Source organism: Kogia breviceps, chromosome 3 (assembly GCF_026419965.1).
Source record: "Kogia breviceps isolate mKogBre1 chromosome 3, mKogBre1 haplotype 1, whole genome shotgun sequence".
In the NCBI taxonomy this organism is placed as follows: domain Eukaryota; kingdom Metazoa; phylum Chordata; class Mammalia; order Artiodactyla; family Physeteridae; genus Kogia; species Kogia breviceps.
In genome coordinates, this window is record NC_081312.1 from 138,272,621 (window position 1) to 138,299,959 (window position 27,339).

The following is a 27,339-nucleotide window of genomic DNA, read 5'->3' on the forward strand; positions in this document are numbered from 1 at the left end:
AAGTTACAAACAATATTTATTTTCACTAGAATTTTTGTTATTCTGAAGCACATAGGATGCAGTCAGTGAGAAAGAGTAATCAGTAAGAAACAGCAATCCAACTGTACCAGTAATTACATAGTTCTGATCTTCTAAGGAGCCCTATATGCTTTTATTTTATTTTATTTTATTTATTTATTTATTTTGCGGTATGCGGGCCTCTCACTGTTGTGGCCTCTCCCGTTGTGGAGCACAGGCTCCGGACGCACAGGTTCAGCGGCCATGGCTCACGGGCCCAGCCGCTCCGCGGCATGTGGGATCTTCCCGGACCGGGCCATGAACCTGTGTCCCCTGCATCGGCAGGCGGACTCTCAACCACTGCACCACCAGGGAAGCCCTATATGCTTTTATTATTACAATACATGCTGTAACGTATATGTAGTAAATATATAAATATAAGAAATTACTCAACCCATAAAGTGTTTTACTTACCCCATACCATGTCTGCAAACAGATTATCAAATAATAAAATTATCCTTCATTTACTTGCATGAATTCTTATTTGCCCAAGGCAGTAGTGAGTCTCTACATACATACGTACACAGCAAATATACCCATGTTGGAGAGAAATAAAAGGAGGACCTATAGATTAAAAGAAACTCAAGGGACATATTAACCAGTAATGATACATGGACCTTATTTGGACCCTGATCCAAACAAACTATTTCATAAATATATGAGACTATAGCACAGGGAACTGTATTCAATATCTTATAATAACCTATAATGGAAAAGAATCTGAAAAAGATACATACATATATATATATATAAAACTGAATCACTTTGCTATATACCTGACACATTGTAAAGCAACTATACTTCAATTTAAAAATTGGAAAAAAACCAAACAAGATTTATGAGACAATTGGGAAAATTTGAATTTGCACTAGATATTTGATGACATTAAGAAACCATTGGGAGACGCAAGAGGGAAGAGATATGGGGATATATGTATATGTATAGCTGATTCACTTTGTTGTAAAGCAGAAACTAACACACCATTGTAAAGCAATTACACTCCAATAAAGATTTTTTTTAATTTAAAAAAAAAGAAAGAAATCATTGTTAACAGTTTTTAGATGTGAAGATGATATTGTGGTTATTTTTACAGAGTTCTTACCTATAGTTATATATAAGCATCCATAGATTTTCTTCAAAGGAATCCAGTGGAGGGGGAACGGATAGGGTGGGGGGCATGGATGAAACTAGATTAGTCATGGAGAGATGGGTACACGGGGCCATGCTACTATGCTCTTTACTGTTGTACCTGTTTTGAAATTGTATTAAATTTTAAAACAAGACATAAGGTGTAGTAAGAAAATAGCCAAATATAGGTTCACTTTAAAAATCACATTGACTCTTTTAGGCTCATGGGGGTACTTGGGCTGCGTGCATCTCAGAATGTGAGAAGCTGAGACTGCCTGTCAGCCCACGGCCCATCCTCTTCTCTGATCACCTCTGCAGGCCTGCTGGGTTCTAGGATTTCTGACTGGGTTTTTACTCTATGGGCTTCCTTTCCAGGAAGGCTTCAGTGTTCTGGTCTGATCCATTCAGCAAACACTTACTGAGTGCCTCCTTCAGCCCAGAGGTAATTTCTACCTCTGCTGGCTGGGTCCACCCCTCCCCCACTGTCTTCTAAGGGCCACACTCCATGAATCAGCCCCTCTTTCTCCTGCAACCATCCTTCCTTCTCTATTCCCCTTTCCTTCTGCGTGGAAGTGTGCTCAAGTCTCTTCATTAAAAAATAAAAAATGCTTCTCGTCACCCTCATCTTCCTATAAACACCACACACGCCCCCCACCCCCACCCCCTTCTCCCATCCCTTTATGGCTAGATTTCTGAAATGAGCTTAAGAAACCCTCCAAATCAATTCATTAAGTGTCTAGGAAATGCCACTATATGCTCAGACACGGGGGAGGGATATGACAGAGTTCTAGGCTTCCAAAGGTCTTCAAAACTTACAGACAGAGTTCTCGTCTGGAACGGGTTTAGAGTAACAGTCACAGGTGAGATGGCTAAATGACAATTCAAGGCACTGTACCATTGTAGGAAGCCGGGTAATCTGGCCTGGGAGTTCAAGGCAGGAAGAAAGTGCTGGAGTAGCTTGCCCAGGACTTGAGCTGGATTTTGGAGATGGACAAGATGTGGAAAGGTAGAGAGGAAAGAAGGCAGCATGGTAAGCAGATTTTTAGCATAAGAACATTTGTGAAGGTTGGTCTGAGGACGGGGGAGCTGGCCTGACCATGGGGGCGAACTGCAGTGGGTGTGGCTGCGGTTCTGCTTTGTTTTATTGGGGTCAGGGGCAGGGCAGGGTGTGCTATGGAGAAAGGGAGTGGACGGACGGGTGGTACCACGGGAGCAGGGCTACACCTGGTTCTGGCAGCAACAGGAAAGGCTGAAACGGGGACTCCACGTGGAGCCTCTGCAGTGTGACCTGGTAAAAGGCCTAACCGGGGTGGTGGTGGTGATGGTGGAAACTTGGGACCACATGACCCAAAGGATGGGCCAAGCCAGCCTGGCTCTGAGATTTTGAGCCTTGGAAGAGTGGGGCCAGTTGTCCTCTGACAAGGCTTAGCGCCATCAAATTGAGATCTAGGCCATAATACATCAACCAGCTTCACTATGTGGACCTTCTCCGAATCCTGAATTTTACAAACAACCATTAAAAAGATATGAAAACAACAAGGTCCTACTGTAAAGCACAGGGAACTATATTCAATATCCTGCGATAAACCATAACAGAAAAGAACACAAAAAAGAATGTATAGATATATGCATAACTGAATCACTTTGCTGTACAGCAGAAATTAATGCAACATTGTAAATCAACTATACTTCAGTAAAAGAAATGTTTTTTTAACTCTGTAATTCCTATTTTATTTTATTTTTTTAACATCTTTATTGGAGTATAATTGCTTTACAATGGTACGTTAGTTTCTGCTTTATAACAAAGTGAGTCAGTTATACATATATATATGTCCCCATATCTCCTCCCTCTTGCATCTCCCTCCCTCCCACCCTCCCTATCCCACGCCTCTACGTGGTCACAAAGCATGAGCTGATCTCCCTGTGCTATGCGGCTGCTTCCCACTAGCTATCTATTTTACATTTGGTAGTGTTATGAATGTCCATGCCACTCTCTCACTTCGTCACAGTTTACCCTTCCTCCTTCCCTTGTCCTCAAGTCCATTCTCTAGTAGGTCTGCATCTTTATTCCCGTCTTGCCCCTAGGTTCTTCTGACCATTTTTTTTCTTTCTTTTTTTTTTTTAGATTCCATATACGTGTGTTAGCATACAGTATTTGTTTTTCTTTTTCTGACTTATATCACTCTGTATGACAGTCTCTAGGTCCATCCACCTCACTACACAGAACTCAGTTTCATTCCTTTTAATGGCGGTGTAATATTCCATTGTATATATGTGCCATATCTTCTTTATCCATTCATCCAATGATGGACACTTAGGTTGCTTCCATATCCTGGCTATTGTAAATAGAGCTGCAATGAACATTGTGGTACATGACTCTTTTTGAATTATGGTTTTCTCAGGGTATATGCCCAGTAGTGGGATTGCTGGGTTGTATGTTAGTTGTATTTTTAGTTTTTTAAGGAACCTCCATACTGTTCCCCATAGTGGCTGTATCAATTTACATTCCCACCAACAGCGCAAGAGGGTCGGTTCCCTTTTCTCCACACCCTCTCCAGCATTTATTGTTTGTAAAAAGAAATGTTTTAAAAAGATGTGAGATAATTGGAAAATTTTGAATTCTGAATGGATTTAATAATATTAAGGAATTGTTAACTTTTTAAGTGTGGTAATGGTATTGTGCTTTCGTTCTAAGAGCTCTTATGTTTTAGAGACATACTGAAATATGCTCAGATGAGATATATTTGTATTTGTTTCAAAATTATCCAGGGATAGGGAAGAGCAGGTGTGGTAGAGATGAAGGCGGACAGGCTATGGATTGTTAGTTGTTGAAGCTAGGGGATGTGGGGTTCATTTTGCTCCTCTCTCTATGGTTTCACGCATTTGACATTTTCCCTGAAAGAAATCCTGATCCTCGGTTAATGCAAGTCTTGTACTCTGGGCCTCAATAATGCCCAGCTGGAAAGCCTGAGAGGCATTTTGAGCCATGCCACGTTAATCTCGTGTTACAATTCAAAACAGAAATCTGGTCCACTTCTGTTTTGCCTCAAACAGAAAAATTCATGACCTGGAAAGAAATAATGCCTTGATTTTAGTTGGGAAAACAAACTGGGAGATACACATGATCTCCTTTATCATGATCATGAGAGGAATCTAATCCAAGGAAGAAGCAAAGTCACAGCCCGAGAGAAAAGTCACATTTTGACGGTAGCTGGAAATAAATGCTTCTTTTGGAAGAGTCAGTCCCAGGAGAGGTTTTCTGGCAGCAGAGCGCTTGGCATGAGTGTGAAAGCTGAGAACAAGTTGAAAAATTACCGCCTAGGCAGTAGCTGCCAGCGAAAGAAAGTGCAGCGTTAGAGCAGCAATGAGTCACATGTTGCTCACACAGAGGCTGCAGGGCAGAAGGGAGCCTGCTGCCTACGTGCCTGATACTGGGTGTCCTGGTGCCCAGCCACATGGCACCTCTCTCTCTCACTCACAAGCCACAGAGATCAGAGGCTGCTCTGACAATGTCTCTAGCCATGTAAGAAGGGGACACAGCCATCACACGCTGGCGGAGGGTCCCGTGAACTGCAATGAAACCCCATACTCAGCAGATCGTCTCCCAGGCTACCGGCCAGCAACCGGATTTCTTTTTCAACGAGTGGCCCCAAACAGAACAAAACCTCATGCAGGTACACTAGAAAGCTAGGAGGGTAACTTTTGAACCTGAGCAAGTAACATCATTTTTCTTTACTTTTTATAGGAAAAAGAAAATGATGTGGGGGAACAGAGAGAAACTAGGGGGTTTAATATAGGTGCATGCTTCCGTGGAGAGGAACAAGCACAAAATTAGTAAGAGAATCCAGCTCAGTAAACATGTGAGGGCCTGCTCTATGCCAGGCATTGTGGACAAGGCAGGGGTGAATGAGACATGGTCCTTGCCTTCAAGGAGATCATGGGAGAAGGAGGATACGAGCATGCACAAAATCTCCTGGATAAATAATGAAATAGAAGGCATGGAGGTCCTGTGACCCAGGCAAGGTAACTCTGTTACTAAGCCAGAGTCTGTCTTTGGGCAAATCACTTCATCTCAATTTTTCGTCTACAGAATGGGGCAACTCTTGCCTTGCTGACCCCATGGAGTTGTAGAGGTGTAAGGACCAAAACTACTAACAGCATCATCACCATCATCATAATGAGGAGGAGGAGGGGGTCAAGCAAGATCTTCCTAGATCTTGCTGCCCAAAGTGCCCGTAATGGGCACTCAGGACGAGGGCTCCCAGTGGTCAGCAGCCCAAACCGGCAGCACTGCCCACTCTCCCGCCAGCCCCAGGAGCAGCAGCGCCCTGTGCCCTCGTTCCCCCAGCTGGTTCCCGCTGGGCACCTCGTCACATGCCCAGGAGCTGCCGTTGGATGAGCAATTCTCTCCAACCCGTTCCAACCGGCCTGATACAGAGGTGAAGGTGCTTAGTCCTAGTAATCTTAATAAATCTCAGAGCTTGAGAGTCAGAAGGGGCCTTCCAGAACATAGTGTCCACCCCTCCCATTTGCACAAAAGGCAGGGAAGGTGACTGGCTTGAGGTCACTCACGGAGTTGGAGGGGGGTGGACGGCTGGTGCCGGAATCTGGTTCTCTGGAGTCTCCGGGTCCAATACAGCTGCTTCTCTTTCCTAGGAAGGTTTTGCCACCACTGACCCTGTTGCCTTTTATATCCTTAGTCTTTTCTGCTCCCAAATACCTAATTTTGGCCAACTTCCAAGAAAGTATTTAGGGCAAAAGGAAAATTCCTCCTCATAACCTTTCCCCAAGCTCTCTGTTCTTTGGGGGTCTTTCATTCTTTGGGGAAGATGTTTACTCAGTGCCTGTTATGCATGTGATCCTAAGCACGACGTGGGTTCACAGAGATGAAACGGGATGGCCCAGTCCCCTCTTCATGAAATCTTCAGGGGAGCTCTGGCTCTGGGAAAAGAAAGTTCTTCTTACTCGGTTCTCTTTAGCTATGTGTTCAAGGGGAGATCTCTTTGCCACGTCTCTTCACTTCCTGAGGTTTTCCATTCATACCTGTCTGGCAGCTTCTGCCACCCTGGCCGTGGGCCCAGATGCTGTTGTGAGCAGAGAACAAGGCTGGCAGCCTCACTCTGGAAGGGTTGCCACCTGGGAGCTGCGCTGCTTCCTGACCCTCAGGGTTGGCATGACACCTCTTGACTGCTTCATCTCTGAACCCTGTGGTCTCTAAGGAATTTGGTTTTGCCCTCAGCTGAGTAACTGCCCTGACCAGTCTGCCCCCTGGAGTGACTGCCTTGGTGTCCTCCAGCCTGCCTCTCCGCCAGTCGCCACTTGGTGTAGTTTAGTTGCCTTGAGTCCAGGGCTTTGAGGCCGTGGAAAGAAAAACAATACAGTTCAGTGGAAACTGTGACATGTGAGAGTTGGGAGAACTGGTATCCAGTGAGAGGTTGGGCTGGAGAGTCTGAAATCCCTTCCAGCTCCAACATTTCTGAAAAGGTATACTCGAAGGTTGACAGCCTGAAATATTAGAGGGTTCTCCTGTGTGTGTCCAGACCTTGGACCAACTCCTCATAGCATTTCAAATGAATGTGGGCACCAAGTTTTGCTTCTGGCTATCCTTACTCTCAGGTGAGGTCCCCTAGTTAGAGAACAAGGAGCAGGGGATGGGGATTCTGTGGGGCCGGTGTACACACGCACACTCCTGTGAAATGGTGCTGTGGCCTATGGCAAGGGTGCCCAGAAGATGTGGCATTCCTTCCCCTTCTGCTCTAGGTGACACCTTTCCGTGTGCTGAAATACTGATGAATGAACTCCAGGTGGCAAGCCTTGGTTCCCAACTCCTAGAGAGCCCACAGGGCACCATGGTTCTACTCTAATGAGCTGCCAATTGTTTGCTTTTCTGGAGAAACCTCAGCTTGAAAATCCACTTAATTACCATGGGAGATAATCTTTTAAACATAGCCTTACATCCTTGAAAGACTTTTCCCTGTGGGAGTAGGAAAGTGAACATGGAATTGGATTGTTTATTTTCATTTCCAGGGGAAGGACTATTACCTGGTAGTTGGCAGGAAGCCTGAGCCCTGGAGGGTTTATTTGATAAGTCTGCTCCTCCTCACTACTAGTGTATCAATTATATTGTAATAATTAGTTTGTAACATTGTCATAGTTTCCCCAGCATAAACACTGCATTTAGCTCCAAGATTCCGGGCTTGTAATTGCTTGATATTTTCCAAGCTTCCCTATCAGGTTGGGGGTTTTTACTTGCTCTAGATGTGGGTATTCAGAGTCAATGTCCTCAAGGGTTTCCTATCAGGAAGATCATACCTGTAAATCACCAACCTCAAAGACCTACCTGGAGTTGGAGACAGACTCCAATTTTTCCAGTGTGGGACATCCTAGTGGATTAAATAAATTCTTCCCCACTAGGAGAGGGGAGGGTGGAGGGGCAATATAGGGGTAGGGGAGTAAGAGGTACAAACTATTAGGTATAAAATAAGTACAAGGATATATTGTACAACATGGGGAATATATCCCATATTTTAAAATAACTATGTGGAGTATAACCTTTACAAATTGTGAATCACTACATTGTACACCTGTAACATATAATACTGTACAGCAACTATACTTCAATTTTAAAAAAGTACCAAAGGAAAGAGAGCCATAGGTTTTAAACTGAACTTGAACAACAACAAAATGTCCTTAGCTTCTAAAAACACAAAAAAATTATAAAATTAAAAACAAAATTCTTCCCCACTAGAATGTAAGCTTGGGCAGCCCCAAGACCCAGAGCAATTGCTGCTCATAGTAGGTGTTCAGTACACAGATGCTAAATTGCTGAGAGTCACAAGGTCTTCATGTCGAATAGATGTGCATCAGGTCGAAATATGAACAATGGACAGAATAATGCAGAGTCCCTGCCACAGGACTGCTCTGGCCCCTCTTTCCCCACATCACTTCAAAAGCAAATGGTCTGGAGGCATTTGCATGACCTGATTCTGTAGGCTGGGGTTTCTGACCTTAAGAGTATACCTCTGGGGGGCTTCCCTGGTGGCGCAGTGGTTGAGAGTCCGCCTGCTGATGCAAGGGATATGGGTTCGTGCCCCGGTCTGGGAGGATCCCACATGCCGCGGAGCATGGCCGTTGAGCCTGCAAGTCTGGAGCCTGTGCTCCGCAATGGGAGAGGCCACAGCAGTGAGAGGCCCGCATACCGGGGTGGGGGGGGGATGGGGATTAAGAAAAGAATAGAAAAGGAGTAACTGTATTGCACACAGAATTAGAAGGTGAGGAAAAAACTTTAGTGGAAAACAGATTAAGTCATGGACCTGAATCTCTCCTTCCAGGTCCCGACGGGGAGGAGAGCTGGTCCAGGAGCTACCCATCATGTGGGGGCCTGAGGCAGTCCCCAATAGACCTGCACGATGACATCCTCCAGTACAACGCCAGCCTTGTGCCCCTTGGCTTCCAAGGCTACAGTGAGTCTGCCAACCAGCAATTTGTCCTGACCAACAATGGCCATTCAGGTGAGGGAGCGACCTCCAAGACCTGAAGGGGTGTCTGAGCTTTTCTCAGCTCCCTGGCCTCTTCTGTCTGCCGGGCCAGGGGGTAGGGTGGGTTCTACTGAGGCACCCAGGAAGGAGGGCAAATGGGGGGCCTTGTGGGATGCTGCAGGTCCTGGGATCAGGTGGTTCTGCCGGGGTGGTACCTCTCAGAAGCGGCACATCTCTTGGGATGGGAGAGGGGACAGGCCTGAGCCCCTTGGCCTATTGGATATGGTGCGGGAGTGAATTCTGGGGCACCATGAACAACTCAAGGGGCCACGCAGTTTACTGGGGGGCTTGCCCAGTCTTTGGAGTCAAACCAACCCAAATTTGAATCGTGGCTTGACTACTTATGAGTCATGAGACTCTGGATAAGAATTTTAAACTCCTTGAGGTTTCATCTGGAAAATGGACACATTGATGGGTACTGTAAAGACTAGAGATTATGTATGTTAATATCCAGAATAGAGAGGTGCTTAATAAATAGCGATTATTATTGTTGTTGTTGTTATATAATTCTACAGCTTGGCAGATACTTCATGACAGGTTCTATCTTCATAGCCAAGTGTGTAATACATGGATATATAAACAAACGTTCATCCATTGGTCTAAATTAGTTCCTGCCGTCATTTTCCAAGGGGAACCAAGAAGGTGCTTGTGCCACTGGAATAGCTGTAGTGAAAGGGGGACATTCTCAGAGAAAGAGCCCAGGTTTCTGACCTACAGGCTGCATCTCTCTGGTCCCCACCTCGCTGTATCCGCCCGCCCCTGTCTGGGCCCTGGGCAGGTGATGCCTACCTGCTCTCAGGCAGCACTCAGCTGGCCAGGGCTCTGAAGACTGCCCCTCCTCTCCCTGCAGTGAAGCTGAAACTGCCCAAGGACATGAACATCCAGGGCCTCGGGGCCCGCTACAATGCCTCGCAGCTGCACCTGCACTGGGGGGACCAGAAGGACCCTCACGGCTCGGAGCACACTGTGGGTGGGAAGCACTTTGCTGCCGAGGTGAGTAGGGCGGTCCAGCGGGCAGAGGATTCCCGGCGGTGGGTGGTCTGGCACCCTTCCACTTGGCTGGTGTGGCAGATAAGATCAGAGCACAGGGGGTGAGGTGGAGGGTGCCGTCTCGCTCTACACACCCACCCCAGCCCTGCTGGCAGCACAGGGAGGTACGGCCACTCCGGCCACGCTGCGGCTCATCTGTGGTGTCCCGCTCCCCTTCCCCTCCTGAACTTGCTGAGTTTGTTTCCATGTCTTTTTTTTCGCGGTACGCGGGCCTCTCACTGCTGTGGCCTCTCCCATTGCGGAGCGCAGGCTCCGGACGCGCAGGCTCAGCGGCCATGGCCCACGGGCCCAGCCGCTCCGCAGCATGTGGGATCCTCCCGGACCGGGGCACGAACCCGCGTCCCCTGCATCGGCAGGCGGACTCTCAACCACTGCGCCACCAGGGAAGCCCTGTTTCCATGTCTTGTACTGAGTAATGCTGCTCAGGAGGCAGTGAGTGCTCCCAGGGGGGCACAGTGGGACGCACATGCCCCTTTTCTAGACATCGCCCTTCTGTCTGCACAGGTTAAGATCCCACCCGCTTGTGTGGCTGATCCATCCCACTCTGCCACATCATACAAGGCTAAATGCTCCCCCAGCTTTTCAGTTTTCTTCGTATGCCGTGCTGCTTGCATAAGTGTTTCCCATCCCATCTTTCCTTTCCCTGGGCATGGGTGGTGCTTGGAGCTTGGAGACCCGGGTCCAGGGCCACTCTTCTATTTGGCCACGAATCAAGGGGTGACGGGCATTATAACGCGTAGGGCACTGTGGCACTCAGAGACTCACTGAGGATAGCTTGGGACATCATCACAGTGCTGCCTTATGTTGCTCTGAGGTGCTACCCCAAATACCAAAGAAAACAGGAAGAGGAGCAGAGCTTTGTTCCTGCACTACAAGTGTTCAGTGAAGGCTGGGGGGTTGAGCTGCTCCATTTCAGAGTTCCCGTGGGATTGCACTTGGGGGTGTGGTTCTCAATGTTTAAAGGGCAATAAATACAAAGGGATAAATGCTACTGACCAGCTAATGGAGCCCATGGTAAACAATGACACGACCATTCTCCTCTGTTCTTAAATGCCAAACTGCTTGATGTCTTGGGCTAATCAGAGGTCGAGTTACAAGAGGTGGAGGAGCTATAATTCTGGCCCAATGGGATGGCCCTACTGGAGGTGCACATATTTCAGACCAGGCCCCTCTCTGAACCTCCAGGAATGCAATGTCTTTCAGCCTAACTGCAATAAGGAGGCTTCTATTTTCCCACGGGGAGTAAAGGAGTTAGGGTGTAGGCTGAGAGGGTTTGGGCATTTAAGAATAGTTATTGAATTTTCTGCTATTAAGCCACATCATCAGACTAAGAGCCTGGTGAAGATGGACCATAAATGTCAATAATAGAGAAAAAACATCAAGTTGACCCTAAAGTGGCAGATTCTCTATGGAGGGTCCTTGAAAGTGTAGCAGTTCTTCTGGCTTGAGTTTATATAAGAAGACCCTCTTAATCCTCTCAGCAGGGAATTCCCTTCTGTTTATATTAGTCTTCACCTCCTCTTGATTTCATCTGAACAAGTGAGAAAAGTGCTAAAACAGAACACAAGCTCAAAGGTCAGCTGCAAAAAGAAATAAGGATCGGGACTTCGCTGGTGGCGCAGTGGTTAAGAATCTGCCTGCTAACGCAGGGGACACCGGTTCGATCCCTGGTCTGGGAAGATCCCATAGGCCACGGAACAGCTAAGCCCGTGAGCCTCAACTGCTGAGCCCATGTACCACAACTACTGAAGCCCACATGCCTAGAGCCCGTGTACCCGCAACAAGAGAAGCCACCGCAGTGAGAAGCCCGCACACCTCAACGAAGAGTAGCCCCCCGCTCGCTGCGACTAGAGAAAGCCTGTGTGCAGCAATGAAGACCCAACGCAGCCAAAAATAGACAATAAATAAATAAATAAAAAGAAATAAGGATCTAGGACCTTCAGCGTTTTAGCCACATAGAGTTCTGCACTATTTCCCAAAGCAATGCCAGGCCAAGATGGTGTGGGGCAGTGTGGAAGCTACATCCTTTGAGGGGGAAAGATGGTAAAGTAGGAGCCCCTAAGAAATCCTTAATAGAGGACCATTAAAAAGAAGAAATAATTTGATATAATATTTTTAATTAGAAAGGGCCACTTGAAAATTGGGGAACATTGAGCTGTATTCATTAAAATATGCTTGAATTCTGTTTATAATCACGTAAGATGGGAAAAGAGATTAACGAAGAAAAAGGAAAAGAGAGGTAAAATCTCAGTGTGTCATAGTCTCAAGAGGCAAAGAATCAACTAAAATACATGTGATCATATATAATATAGTTTTTTGGAGGACAGGTGATACCACCTTTAGGATTAAAAATCAGGTTAAACAAAGTAGGAGGATGACACTCCTGCATGTCTAAGGGGCTTTATCAGAATGAAGTCATGTCTATAAGCTCTTAATGTCCAGAAAGAGAATGTAGAATAGACATAATATATTTAAACTACCCAAACATTATAGGAATTTTTCTGTGAAGAATGATAAAGATTTCCAAGAACATGCTTTATTGTTTAAAGCTTTAATACCTGAAGAAAATATAACATTGATCATATAAAAATCAATCCAAGGCATGACATAAGGGAGTTTGTGAGACAAATATACCTTAAATATGAGGTATTCAAAGGTGATGGAAAAAAACAGATATGTTCTTAGGAGCCTTGAGTGAGTCAGTGTGAGGAGGAGTTATTTAGGAGTAAGTGAAGATGTGAAGATGCCCAGATAGGGGTTCAACCACGGAAAGTGTGTTAGGTATCTATTGCTACATAGCAAATTACCCTAAAAATTAGCAGTTTAAGACAACATACATTTATTATCTTGCAGTTTCTGTGGGTAAAAAACTTGGGAGCAGATTAGGGGACTGGCTCTGGTTCACAGTCTCTCATGGGACTGCAGTCATGGTATTGGCTGGGCTACAGTCATCTGAAAGCTTGACTAGGGCTGAAGGATCTGCTTCCAAAATGGCTCATATGGTGGACAAGGATGCTGGCTATTGGCAGGAGGTCTCAGTTCCTTGCTACATGGACCTGTTCACAGAGTTGCTTGGGTGCCCTTATGACATGACAGCTGGCTTTCTCCACAGTGAGTGATCCAAGTGTGAGCAAGGGGAAAGCCACAATGCCTTTTATGACGTGGTCTCAGAAGTCATATATTATCACTTCCACCTTACATGATTTATTAGAAGCAAGACATTTCAATGCCACACCTGAGGGGAGAGGAATTAGGCTCTACTTTCTGAAGAACGAGTCAAAGAATTTGTGGATATATTTTAACACATCACATAAGGCAAGAGAGAATAGACAAAGACCAGAGCAGGCTTGCTGGTAGACCTAAGACAAACTTCATTTCCTGTATAAAGCTGATGACAAGCAATACAAACTATTCCCCTTTTGCCAACTGCCAAGAGGTCCAGCTATAACCCTTTAGAACGGGCTAGAGCAGCCTCTGGCAGGAAACGAGGGATTATCTGAGATTTTTAGGAACAGTTTCACTCTACAAATATCTATCCACCTGTTTCCTGAAGGCTGGAATTGTTTCAATATTGAGGCAAAAGCCACATCTGGAGAGAAGAGACAACAAAGAAAATGACAATTGAAACAAACACCAATGCAGCTGAAAATGGAAATGTTTACTAACCAGTTGGTGGGGAGTCTCAGATCACAGACTTAACCTTGTCATGTAGGGGGAGGATGACAGATTCCAAAAGAATTAGGAGAAAGGACTGTGAAATAAAATGGAGTCACTTACGTCAAGGGGTTTTTAAATGGAGCTGGGAGGTCATTAACGAGGTGAACCTCATGCACGTCCTCACCAGCGGGAACCATGAACTTCTGAACTGGGCCAAACCACAAATACTCCAAGGATTCTGCAAGAACACCTGCAACTTGTCACATTAATGAACTTTTTTTTTTTTTTTTTTTTTTGCGGTACGCAGGCGTCTCACTGTTGTAGCCTCTCCCGCTGCAGAGCACAGGCTCCGGACGCGCAGGCTCAGCAGCCATGGCTCAGGGGCCCAGCCGCTCCGCGGCACGTGGGATCTTCCTGGACCGGGGCACGAACCCGTGTCCCCTGCATCGGCAGGCGGACTCTCAACCACTGCGCCACCAGGGAAGCCCTCACATTAACGCACTTTTCCTTCCCTCTAGTAACAGCCTTAGTATTCAACCATGTTTAGCCAAGACTAGCTTCTGCCTCCAACTTGAAAATTACAAAATTCTTTGTAATGCAAACCTCCCTTCTTTGCCTTTAAAAGCCCCTGTTACTCTCTAGCAGGACACTGTTTGGGAAGCTACCCAAATCTGTGTGCCCCAAATCGCATTCTTCGATCCAAATAAACATTTTTTTGCTTGATTAAGAAAAAAAAAATCAGGTTAAACATTGTCAGAGCTTGTCATAACAATGTCTTAATGCTTACCTAAACTGTTTTTTTTAAGAGGATTTTAGGTTCACAGCAAAATGCAGAGGAAGATACAGAGATTTCCCATATACCCTTTGCCTTCACACGTGCATAGCCTCCCTCACTATCAACATCACTCATCAGAGTTTACCTAGACTTTTTAAACCCAAGATTTCTCAAAAGCTTCTCTTTTCCTCACTTTAATAATGATAAGTAATGTCTGCTTTGAAAAAAAAATGAGTTTAGAATGGTATTTTGGAGTCTACATTCATGGAGTAGCATTTTTGTTTCATGGTCTCTTAAAATATAGTTGATAAAACCTTTATAAAGGTCATGTTGTGATTGTCTCCACCTGCGAGACAAACGTATGTCCTGCTCTGGGTACAAGTATGATTAAGTTACAGTTGTTGGTTTAGTGCCCTGGCCCCCAGGATCAAATGCAGAGTGGCCTGGCTGAGGCTGGGCAAGCCACGTGGGACCATTTTGCCCCAGGCTCCAGAATAAGTAGGAAAAATCAGAAGGGAGAAGTGCTCCAAAGTATCCAAGCTTTTTCACAGCTAGTATAAAAGCCAATTTGTTCATTCATTCATTCGATATCTACTGTGTACCTGGTACTTTTCAAGCACCATATCAGACACTGGGATACCATGAGTGAATAAGATGGACAGACTGGGCTGGTGGAGATTGCAGAGTCTAGAGGACCTGAGAGAAAAGGGAACACTGGGGTCGCCATGAGGCAAGGTGTCTGAGAGGCCGAATCTAGCTGGGGATGGGGGTGGTCTGTCCCTCCCATTGGATTCCAGTCTCCTGCCAAAGTGAAAGCTTCCCATGGGTCCCCTATCCCCTGATGGATAGCAACTCATCTCCCCTGTCCCACTGCAGCTGCATATGGTCTATTATAACTCGGACCTGTACCCCAGTGCCAGCTTCGCCATTGACAAGCCAGAAGGCCTCGCGGTCCTAGCTGTTTTCATAGAGGTAAGAGATGCTGAGAGGCATTTTACATGAAATTTGAAGTCAGGATGACATCAGACTTGGCATTTGGTTCCAGGCACACCTGTCTGTTCTGTTTCGGCTGTGTCTTGACTCTAGAACGGGGGCTATTTCCCCACAGGGTTCCTGCTCTCTTGGCCTGGAGGCGGCACTTTCTGTGGCTGGACAACAGAAACGGGAGTGTCCTAGGTGACACTGGAAAAATGAGTCCTAGTCCCCAGCCCTATTGCATAATCAAGGAATTGCCAAGTTGGACAGGACCGGTCGGGGGTGGGGGAATCATTCACTGCTGCCCCATCACATGCCTGATACAATTTCCAGTATCCAAGCTCCATCCTTCATAGGAGCCCCAGCATAAGTTCTTTCCTTAATCCCAGAAAATGGGAACATCTCCTGATTAGCTTGCATTTTTCCCCCTAAGGAGAGAGCACGTATGTCGTTTCTCAGCATGCTTCCTTGCCTGATTTGGCTTGCATGAACTCAAGCTCCCTTAAGTTCTGGTTAGAGAACACATGCTATCTGCGGCCTTCAAGCTCACAGCCAGATAATCAGGAGCACAAGCTATACCTATTGCTCTGGGAAAACCCAGCCCCAGTGCCTTGAGCTGGAAATAGGATGTCCTGAGATGCAAGAGGGCAGGACCATTCTGCCAACCCCCTAACAGCCTAGTGATGCATCATAACTGTCCTAGTAAAGTGCATCCTTTGGGGAGGATCTCAGCACCCTCAGCAGAGCCCTTCCATTCACAATTGTCCAGCCAAGCTCAGCCTATTAAATTCTGTCCCTGTTCAACCTGCCCCATCTCTATTGCAGATGGGCTCCTTCAATCCATCATATGACAAGATCTTCAGTCACCTTGAAGATGTAAAGTACAAAGGTGAGAGGTCCTTGGATGATTATTCACCCTCTGTCAGAGAAGAGTGTATTCACCCTTGTGTGATCTGAAGAAGAACACATGCAGGGGGCCGGGTACTGTCTGTGACCAAGTCCTAGGATCAGATGGCTCAGAATGGGGCTAGTTCACCTTCATAGTCTGTCATATGCTCAGCTGTACCTCTGCCTTGGGGAGCAAGGTGACGTCATCCCCCAACATGTCTCTCCAGGCCAAGAAGTGTCCATTCCGGGTTTTAGCATTGAAGAGCTGCTGCCGGAGAGGCCTGAGGAGTACTACCGCTACCGAGGGTCCCTGACCACACCTCCTTGCTACCCGACCGTGCTCTGGACGGTTTTCCGGAACCCTGTGGAAATTTCCCAGCAGCAGGTACCTGTCGTGCTCTTCCTTGTCACAGAGCACGTGGTACCTCGGACCCTACCACCACCCATATCATAATCAACGACTTGATTTCCTCACTTAGAGTTTCACTGGCAGCGATTCAAAACCTCTCCAAATATCACAGGGGCTTGGAAGCACTTCAGAAATTACAGGCTGAGCTTCAAAAGTGGAGCTATCAAGTCAAGTGGGGAAAATGAATCTGTCTCCACAGTTCCTTAAATAAGAGCTGTTAAGCTGCGTTTCCTAATATATCCCTCAGTGGATAATGTCTACCTTCCCAGGCAGGAAAGAGCATGGCTCCTTTACAGGGGCAGAATAAAGGTAGGATCAGGTTAGACTGCTGAACAAAGGCGGGGGGATGGGGATTACAGCAATGAGGAAGGGAGGATCTCTGCCTTCAAGAAGCTCAGAGGCTGGTGTAAAACTGGGGGACAGAGTCCTGAGGAATCATCTCTAACCCTCTCATTTCTTAGGTGATGAAAGCAAGGGTTAGAGAGTTGAGGAAACTTGGAGATCACTAGCTGGTTAGTGACAGAGCTAAGACCCAAAGATAGAGCTGAGTTCCGGGTCACTGCCGGTGTCTCCACTCTGCAGCTGAATTTCAGCAGGAGGAAGCGTGGCTGCCCAGGAGACGGGGCCGGGGGGCCGCTGCACACCGGCTCATGGCCCCCACCCGCTTCATGAGCCAGCACAGCTCTCTCACTGCTGCTCCTCCCTTTCTACCATGAGCTATTGATCTGAGTAACCTCGATAAACGGCAGCAAGTAGGCTGACAGGAATAAAGACATGATGAATCAAGAGAGAAAAAGATCAGAAAGGCAGTAATATGCCTTAACCCAGAAACTGCCTTGGAAACGGTTACATGATCTACGTGGGTGTATGAAAATACCATGGAACTAGGAGTCAGATGACCTGTGAGACTCTTGCCTCCCTCTTTTCGTTCCTTTTGACAGGACCATCAGACTAGGCCCCAGGCCCCTCTGATTCAGAGCTGGGCTCTGAATGAGGCTCAGGAGGGGAATGCAGTCTCCGTGGGAGGCCGAAGAGCCCCTCACCACCCCAGGTTTTCCTCCCTGCAGGGCAGGTTTCAGGCTCAATCAGGAGCTGACCGCAGGAACCCTTCCGGCAGCCCCGGGAGGTGGGAAGACACGTGGGCTCGGCCGAGCCCCATCACTCAGACACGCGCAGGGGAGGGGCAGCTTCTGGCTTTGCCACTGCTTTCTCAAGGGTCTCCCGCCAGGCCTTGGAGGTCAGATCTGGTGGTCCTTTCCCTCGAGGTCAGGCAAGGGGGCGTCACTCTGGCCGTGGGGGGTGTTTCTGCTCTCCCCCCGCAGCTGATGGATTTGGAGACAGCCCTGTACTGCACACGGGTGGATGACCCATCCCCTAGAGAGATGATCAACAACTTCCGGCAGGTCCAGAAATTTGAGGAGAGGCTGGTGTACGTCTCCTTCCGAAGTGAAGGTGAGGAGATGCAGTGTGTGGCGAGTGTGGTGCCGAGATGTCGGTTTTGTATGAAATCGGCTGCCCTGCTCTTGGGCATTGTCACCGATACCCTTAGGAGATGGATTAAGAGCACTCTGGCTGCCAAGGGAACCAGATGCATGAGGAGCTACTGTGTGGGTTTACTGGGGTCTCCCACCACTGACCTTGACTTCCCTGAACCTTGGTAGAGAAGCACGAGCCAGGGCCTCCAGGCTCATGGACCAGAACGATCATTAAGTCTGGGAGTCTCCCACAGATGGGGAAGACAGGATGTTCTGGGGGCCTCTCTGCCCTGAAGAACTACCTACCCCTTCTCCTAAGATGCATGATAGGGCCCTTTTCATGAGATCAAACCTTCTAACTTCTTACAGGCTTTCTTGGCACCAAGGCCCATCTTTGGCCTTGCCAGGTGATTCCTGGCACCACCAGCACCACCGAGGTCCGGGGATGCTCCTTTGTAAGGAGCATAACCCACATCCGAGCCACAAGCAGCTCATGCTCTAATGTAGCAGGGCCCGTTAGACAAGAGAGTATCTTCAGAACTGCCTTTTGTCTCATCTCCTTGAAGCCTGCACAGGCATCCGAGATCTATACGGAATGAAGCTTAATAGTTCGGTTTCTTCCTGAGCTATGGAAGCTCAGTTCTTCCTTTTAAATCCGTAACCATAACTCCCCACATGGACAGTTAACATCTTGACTTGCTCGGCATCTACATCAAACCAGCTGGAAGCTGGGGGCCCAGGGAAAGGGGTGAGGGGCCCACACCCTTCAAATGGCCAAGTTCACTTTCTCACATCACTTGTGGCCAAGCTGGGCCAAGGGTTCATATTTAAGGATGACCGTTAACCCACTTGGCAGAGAATCAGCTCTCCTCCTCTCACACAGGGCATCTTGTTCTGTTGTTGTTCCTTTCATAGTGTGTGAGATTATAACTATTACCTGCTAAGCTTAGTGGACCACATGAAGACTGAATTTCAAGGCCCCTTGCCAGAAAGCTTTAGAAACATGCCCTTCTGAACTGACCCACACATATGGTCAGAATTACATCCTTCTCTGTCAGTTACTTAATCAAGAACTGTCCAAGAATTTATCTTTTGTGTTCTCCTCTCCAGATGTCACTAGTTAAGGTCATTTTCCTCTTTTCACCAGTTTCTTGTCTGAAAACTGAACCTATAAACAACGGCCTCTCCTAAAAATTGAGGATGTACATGATGATATCTATACCAACTCCTTTTCCAGGAAATACCTCAAATGCATAGAATTATCCCCTGGTGTTCTATTCTGGATATAACATTCTCTTTTCCTATTTTTCTGAATGAAGTATATAGTAGTCAAGGTTCAACTCTTAAATAAAACTCCTCCTGGAGATAAGGGACTCTGCCCACATAGATCAGGTAGAATTTTGCTTGTGATTCAAGGATAATAGTCAGCTCTGTTCTCTGGGCTAAGTCTCTACAAGTCACCAGGGACAGTGTGACAGATACTCCCCAACAGTCAGCAGACCCGGGTTCAAGGCCTCACCTTGTTTCCTCCTGGCTATATGATGCAGGCAAATCATGTCCCTTCTTTGGCCTTGGTTTCCTCAGCCATAAAAGGATGGGTTGGACTAGGTGAGTTAACGTCCTTTCGGTGCTAACATGTTCTGATTCTAAGTGGACACTAAGAACTGTCCATCCTGACTTTACGATGCAGGTACAGTGTGTGAAGTCAGTTACAGAGAAGCAGAAGAAAGCATGCAGGAACTTGACATCCAAAAGTAACCCCCACGTGTACAATGAACTGTAGACTCGGGGATAATTAGCCATCTTCTTAGACCAGTTCAGGTCTAAGCTGGCGCCTGTAGAGCAGGCAATGCAGTCAGGCTGGTAACAGAGCGCTTCAGTAGACCCTCCCAGTCTGTCTGGGGGAGCTTGAGGGGCCTCTAAGCAGAAGCCCCCAGACCGGCTCCAGCTCAGGACGTGGAGATCTCAGCCCAAATGCAGCTTTGCCGCTGCCCCTCCTGCACAGCTTACCCAGAGCTGCTGCGCCCAAAGGCTGGGCTGGGCTTTCTCCCTGGAGTAAGAATCTGTGGCAGTCCAAGGCAAACCTGTTCATTTGGAGGCTGATTATAGAAACTTGGCCAGAATTCTCCCCTTCCCCTCATTTCCCAAAGACTCGGGCAGCAAATGGGGCTGTCCCCCTAAGAAACAAGGATGAGGGGCTTCCCTGGTGGCGCAGTGGTTGAGAGTCCGCCTGCTGATGCAGGGGATGCAGGTTCGTGCCCTGGTCCGGGAAGATGCCACGTGCCGCGGAGCGGCTGGGCCCGTGAGCCATGGCCGCTGAGCCTGCACGTCCGGAGCCTGTGCTCCGCAACGGGAGAGGCCACAACAGTGAGAGGCCCGCGTACCACAAAAAGAAAAAAAAAACAAAAAACAAAAAACAAGAAACAAGGATGAGGCAGCCCCAAAGGAGTGAAGCCCCAAACCTCATCCCCCCCAGGGGCGCCTGCAATTCACAAGGGCCTTCTCACACCATCGTGGAGCGGGTCTCAGACTTTCACATGCCCTTTCAGGTTGATTGGGTAAGCTTGTTTGTCAGTGGGAACCTTGAGCAATTTGGACTCAATTGTTTGCATGCTCTTCCACTGAGACACGTCTGTAATTAGGGGCTGGTTTAATTCAGGGTCTTCTCTGGAAGTTAACAGGAACTATGGGGTTGGAAAATGAAAACTCTGGACTTTTCTGCCAGGAAAAAAAAGTAATGTTAAGGAAATCCTTTATGAAAGAAAGTGCACGGACCTTGAGAGGGGGATCTGAGGTTTAACCAAATTGGAACAACTGGGACTGAATCACTTAACTGGACCCTGTATTTTCTTCAACTGTGCTAGAAAAGGAACACAGAGCTTGGTTTCTGTCCTTAAGAGGTGTAGAGTCTATGACGGCCGTAGGGCAGGGTTTCTCAGCCTTGGCATTAGCACGTCAATACTGACATTGGGAGCTGGATAATCTTCACTGTGAGGGCTGCCCTTTGCACTGCAGGATGTTTAGCAGTGTCCTTGAACTCTACCCTCTAGATGTCAGCAGCATCCCCCGCCCCTTGTGACAGCCAAAACATCTCTAGACATTGTCAAGTGTCTCTGGGGGAGGAGGGGAAAAGTTGCCCCTGATTGAGAACCACTGCCCTACGGATTGTACAATGACTTTCCTAGGCCCGGAACTTTTTTTTTCCCACTCTTATCACAGGATTCTAGGGTTTTATATTACATGCCCTGGTCTTTATTCTATTCTATCCCTGTTTCCCATCTTCCTTTAGGATTTGAGTAGGTAGGTACTCTTCTTGTACAATTGGGTAGGACCAAGGCTAAGAGAAGTAGACGAGAGAGAACTATTCACTCTTCAGAGAAGCACACCAATTCCTTCACCAGGGGTCCAGATGCCTCTGAGGTAGCAACTTTCTTCAGAATCCCCTCATCATTCTGTTCCTTCCCTTTCGTATGATTTTTTTCTCTTCTCTTACGTATGTTGTTTCTTGTTGCCTTTGGTTAAAATGCCCCCTCCTTGTGGAGAGACCAAAGTCACGCCAGGCACTTTTTTTCAGCTCTTAAAAAGTGCCTCTTCCAAGTGGCACAAATGGAAGTCTTGAGCTGAAGAGAGGAAACAAGACTCACGTCCTCCAGGTGGGGTCTTGGAGAGGAGGAACACATCCTGGGAGCAGTCCAGATCTCATAGGAGTCAGCTGCCCGATGTGAGGAAGGAGAAAGACAGTAGAGGCACATCTATATAGTTCAGGGGCCCGATTCTTGGTTCCCCAAAGTTGACCTCTTCCCAGCCAAAGACACCAACACTGGGTCCAGATGGCAAAGGGTAATTAAGCCAGACCAATAAAACCCCAATGCTAATCTTATCAAGTTCTATTTTCTTTTTTTTTTTTTTTTTTTTGCGGTACGCGGGCCTCTCACTGTTGTGGCCTCTCCCGTTGCGGAGCACAGGCTCCGGACGTGCAGGCTCAGCGGCCATGGCTCACGGACCCAGCTGCTCCGCGGCATGTGGGATCTTCCCGGACCAGGGCTCAAACCCATGTCCCCTGCATTGGCAGACAGACTCTCAACCACTGCGCCACCAGGGAAGCCCTCAAGTTCTGTTTTCAACATGTCAGGGCAAGGAAAAGTTGAAGGACAAGAGGAAGCCAAAAAGTTTCTATAATCGTGTCTTCAGTGCGCTTGCTCTGAGCAAGTGCATGTCACATGCCTCAGAGCCTGGAGCCAGCGGAGGCGACACTTAGACAAGAACGCTGGGCGGTCGAGGGGTAGGGCTTTCCCCCTCAGCAGAGCTGTGGAGTAGCCCGATTAGAATCTGCTCGACCCCGAGGGACCTGGGTAGTTTCATAAGACGTTTAAAAAAGAGAGAGAAAAAAACCTTACAAAGCTAAGATGGCTAATTATCTAATTTTTTTGAGACTAGAACATATGCTTTGTGGTTATTGACCTTGTCAACTTTCTAAAAGTCCCTATTTATAAATAAACTCTATTAGATGGAAAAAGATTAATTCCTCCAAAGGATCCAAGTGAAAGACCAGAGGAGTTCCCCTTAAAATCCCCTACCCCGGATACAGGGTCTGAATAGTCAGGAATGATCGTCAAATGTGCTAAGCAGTGGAGTCCTAGTCACACCTAATGCAGTTCCGCACGCCACGTGTTACTGAGCACGTGCCATGTTAGCCACTGCGGGGAACAGAAGACCCCACCAGGGATGTTCTCTTGCTCCCAGCAATAAGCCTCTGGCCCAGACAGCGGGAGAAGGGGTCAGGCGGAAACCTGGGACCACCCTTCAGTGGTTCTGCTGATCAGCACCAGCTGATCCTTCCAGCATGTCTCCCCTGCTCCCATCCTGCCCTGTGGGGCCTCCTTCAACATGGCAGGCGCTTTCACTTGTGCATGCTATTGACTTTTGCACACACGAGTCCCTTTGTCTGGGATGCCCCTCACCTCTTCCACCAGGAAAAATGTTCACGATCCAACTCCAACCATATCCTGCCAAAGTCTTCCCCATCCCCCCGAGGGTGACTTACAGCCTTCTGCTTCAGTGCAGCTGAACTTGTTCATCTGTGTTACAGTTTTTAGCACACCACAGGGTAATGAGGTATTACCACCCAGAAAAAAGAAAAAATATGCCTCTATTGCCCACACACCACGAGCCCCTTAAAGCAGGGGCCGTGGGCGTCTTACTAGCCTTTTGTGCCTGGCACCGTGCCTGGTACTCATTACAAGTCTGGAGGAATGGAGCCGCCCCGTCTCCCTTCCCCTCTCCCCAGCAGTATCTTCTCTGCAGAACGATCTAAACAGAAGCCTGACCGGTTGTCAAGTTTTGGTTTTAGTAAGTCTTGTTTTGCTTTGTTATCAATTTGCCAACAGCATTCAAATCAATCTATTTGTTGAGGAAAACGTAAAGATCAGAACGTAGCTGTCAAGTGTTGAAGGTCTGGGAGGGGGGTGCTGAGGGATGCCGTCAGACCTTCTGTCATCTGGCCTGACAGGGGTAAGAGCCCCAGTCCCACCACCTGTGTCATTCCTGCAGCACAAACAGCCTGACCCCCAAAGGGAACTGAGAGCATGAAGCACCCAGTGCTGCATAATAACCCTCGCCCACTGTCCCAGGGTTTAGGCCCCCTCAGAGCAGCACGGCTCTCTCTTCTGGGCCTGCATTCCTGCAATCTGGAAGGCAAAGCCCTCAGGCCCTAGCACGGTCATAGAAAACCAGTTCCCACACGTAATCTGGTGGCATCCTTTGGGCAGACTTATTTGTAGAAATTATTTCTTCAGCGGGTTCCACAGTGTTAAGAAAAACTCCAGGAAAATATGTCCTCTTAAGGTAGTTATGCTCTGTGGTTACGGAGGGCATCCTCCTTGCTTTTCTTACCAAAGCATCATCCAAAGAGAGGACCAGCATTTCAGTTACTTGAGTCTATGACTTGTATTAAGCACAATAACAAGAGTTTTACCATCTGAAACTGGATTTTATATATTTAAACTCTCAAATCCCTGCTAAACCAAAACTCTCCCTGCCTCTTTTTTAAGACTGGAGGCTGCTAAAGACATACACCTATATGTATACGTATCTAATCACTGTGGAACGTGTCACCTACTAAAACAGTCCATACTTTAAAATAATACACTGAAAGGAAAGGGATTGTATTCCTTTTATGCAAAACTCTGTTTGAATAAACAGAACTGCAAATCGACCTAGAAAATGCTAGACTTGTTTCAGGAACTGCAAGCTGTGTAAATGAGGTGCTCGTTCCTCCCGCTGGACTTTTCCGTGTGTGCACCTGAGGCTTCAGAAGACCTCAGACGCAGTTAATCAGTATCCCTCAGGTCCAGCAAGATGCCTGTGGAAGACGCAGCACCTGAGCCAGCCAGGCAGGTAGCAGTGCCCCGTGGCGAGCAGCTTGCTGATCTTCTCGGGGGTCTGTGCCTTCCCGGGTGAGGCGTGTGGTACTGGAGTTCTTCTCTGTCTGTGTATTTCCTTCTGTGTGTCGTACCGCCCTCCTGCCCGCCCTGACTCGCACCGGAGCCTTGTATGGAGAGCAGGCGGTTCTCCCACGTCTGTGTGGCACGTGCTCTCGTACCTGCCAGCTCAGGGGCCCCTTCATTGCGTTCTCACCGCGTGCCTCTCATGGGCCGTCTCTGTCAACCAGCCGGTCTTCAGTGGGAACTCCCTGTCTCCTTTGCCATTCAGAAACCAGTTCTGTGTTTAATCTGCAAGTGAATCTTTGCCCCTCCCTGCACCATCTTTGACGCCTGTTCTCTGCAACATCCCAGAGGTGCAGTGGGGGGCGCTTTGGCTTCTTTCTCTGGGCACTAGTTCTCTAGTCGTCCCAACAGGTCTCCTGATGCCTTTTGTGACCTCCCCTCTCCCTTTAGTTAGCAGATACTCTGGCATCTGCCTCCAGTGCGACCCAAGCCCTGCGCTTTATCCAGCTCGGCAGAGCTCTGCTCCTTGATGCTTGGTGCTGTCTCACCTGGCAGGAGATAGCATCCCAGCGGCATCTTCCTGCCCTGGGCTTCCTGGTGGGGAGAATTCCCACGAGGCGCCGCCCTCGCTGCCATTCCTCTTCCCAAGGGGCTTATGCTCTTCGCTTGCTCAGTCAAGCTGCTTTGTTTTTTGCTGCATCAAACACTGGGCTGTAAAGCATCTGTCCCAGACTCTGGGGACTTCCTTGTCTTCATACCTGCTTGGTCTTGTTTCATTGTTTCCAAGGAGAGGAAACTTAGGCCCTAAGAAGTCGTCATCCAGGAGCAAGGAACCCACATTAGAGCCCTGGATTAAATTAGGCTCCTGTTTATAGGGCCTAATACAGCCAAGGACACTGCTCAGTGACACAGGAAAGCCAGACTCTCCCTCCAGATCAGCCACCCAGCTGTGCCACGTGCGCATGAGAAAAGTCTCATGCCTGGGGCCTTGCTTCCAAGCCTTCACTCTGCTGCCTAAGACCATGGCCTGAGGGCACCTCCTCCAGCCCCAGAGCGGGGCTGTCAGCTGTCTGGGTGCCTGTGTGGCTCTCAGGATGTTTGAGGTGACTGTGAAAGCACCGACTTTAGAAACCGTCCAGTTTGGATGGCTTAGCCAAGTGATTAGGCTTACTAGTAATAGTCTCATGTGGCGAGAACTAGTTTAGTACCACAAGCATGTGGAGCTTTAGGAACAACAAAAAAAGCTAGTTTAGTACCACAAGCATCTGGAGCTTTAGGAACAACAAAAAAAAAGTGTATTTCATCAAAGAGGCTTGGAAAAGAAATCACGACTAGTTGGTTTTTTTTTTTTTCCAGTGGTTGTTGTTTTTAAGATCCTAGAGGCCTTGGTTACCTCTAGGTACCTTAAAAAAACAAACAAACAAACAAATTATAGTGTGCAGAGGCCACAGGCCATGCAGGGAACAGAGCATGTGCTATACAAACACTTGATGCTTTCCCCAGGGGGAGGCTCGCGTCCTGAGCATCTCCCCAAGCCACAAGGCTGGTCCCTGTGTTCAGGGCAGGGAATCGGGAGAGGGGAGCCACACTCTCTGCCACCTGGGAGGCCGTGGGCTGCCAGTGGTGGCCGGCAACAGCCAAGAGAACAGGCCACCCTGCCCTTTGTGGACGGCTCCTATCCATACCTGCCCTGCTTATCCTTTCAACAGTCTGGGGCCACCCGGGAAGCCAGACCAGGGACAACTAGGGCCCAGCCGTGGACCAGGGAGGCTACTGGCTCAATATTAGACTGTAAAGGAAGACAGTGGGGAAAGAACTTGGGGCTGATGGCCCCAGGGGAATCAGCCAGACTAGGGCAAGATGGCAGGAGAAGGGGCTGGGCAAAACCTCACCCTGCAGTCTCAGGTCTGGTTCCCCAGGGTGTCAAGTGCCCCAAGGGAGGTGGTCCCTGGCCCTCTGCCTGCATCTCACACTTGATCGGGGCTCTCCCAGGGTCTCCGTGGCCACGGTGGGCTCTATGGGCACAGGCTCTCCTGAGTGTCTGGCTGGGTGGCCACCATCTACACAACTCTGGCTTCCAGTGTGAACTGGAACAATCCCCCCATCCCTCCCCCCCACCACAAGCTAGAAGTTTCTACTGAGATCAGAAAACCACCAGACAGGTGGGTGTGTGTAAGCAGAGACTTTCTTTAGATGGAGAATCTGACTGGAAGGGTGAGGAGTAGTTCTGAGAACCTGGAAGCAGCTGGGGTAACCTGGGGGCTTTGTGACTGGGCTGCTCTGTGTTACTCGAGAGGACAGACTCACTCAGGGCCCTCCCCAGAGAGGTTCCTAGCAGGCTGACCATGGGATTTCACCTTAGATCACTGGGCACTATTTCAGCCCCACTGAGGACCCCACTAACTCACCCCATTCATCTCCAACAATAACTTGCTGAAGAAGCCACGCTCCTCTGTTTCCATGTAGCAGGGAAGAGAGGCTGGTATGGTGGAGGGGCTTCTCCAGTTTGTCCACCGGGGCCAAAGCAAAAATAGAACCAAACCATGACAACAGTACTGGATGGGGTTGGGTGTAGAAGGCTGGTGACAGGTTCCAACCAAGCTCTGCTGGCCCCAGCCAGCTAGAAGCTGGCAGCTTCCTTGCTGAGGAAGAGAGGTAGGTGCCAGAGAAGCAGATGACAGCTCACCAAGCTAGACTCTGATTCTTACCCTTCCTCACCTTCCAAGTTGGCCATATTGTATCAAACACTGAAGTCTTAGCCGCGCAAAGAGACTGTTGTGATTAAAGGGGCATCAGAGGGAGGGATCACGGTGTGAATTCCCTGGGTGGGCCATTCCCTGTACCCCATCAGGCACCTGAGCCAAGAGGGAACATCCCCAGAAGGGCTGCAGCAGCCCTGTACCTCCACCCAAACAAAAGGCAGAGCTTTGCTCAACACACT

General features: G+C 48.2%; 2 protein-coding genes across 9 annotated transcripts in view; one reads left to right on the forward strand and one right to left on the reverse strand.

Moving 5' to 3' along the window:
• The window catches only part of APH1B (aph-1 homolog B, gamma-secretase subunit), a 117,450-nt gene that overhangs the window by 34,340 nt on the left and 55,771 nt on the right, over positions 1 to 27,339 (reverse strand). Inside the window, exon 7 of one of the 6 annotated variants that reach the window (XM_059057806.2) lies at positions 1,045 to 2,159. The exons of the other annotated variants lie outside the window; for them this stretch is intronic. The gene's annotated coding sequence lies outside the window, so the exon portion shown is untranslated. Of the gene's footprint in view, positions 1 to 1,044; positions 2,160 to 27,339 lie in introns of those variants that run through there. 6 annotated transcript variants of the gene reach the window in all.
• Positions 1 to 27,339, forward strand: part of CA12 (carbonic anhydrase 12) — a 61,129-nt gene that overhangs the window by 31,041 nt on the left and 2,749 nt on the right. For 2 of the 3 annotated variants that reach the window (XM_059057777.2, XM_059057779.2), the window contains exons 3-8: positions 8,517 to 8,696; positions 9,574 to 9,716; positions 15,082 to 15,177; positions 16,006 to 16,069; positions 16,296 to 16,453; positions 17,800 to 17,929. In XM_059057777.2, coding sequence (XP_058913760.1) covers positions 8,517 to 8,696; positions 9,574 to 9,716; positions 15,082 to 15,177; positions 16,006 to 16,069; positions 16,296 to 16,453; positions 17,800 to 17,929 — 771 coding nt within the window. Of the gene's footprint in view, positions 1 to 8,516; positions 8,697 to 9,573; positions 9,717 to 15,081; positions 15,178 to 16,005; positions 16,070 to 16,295; positions 16,454 to 17,799; positions 17,930 to 21,526; positions 21,586 to 27,339 lie in introns of those variants that run through there. The other variant, XM_067029704.1, reaches the window with a different exon arrangement.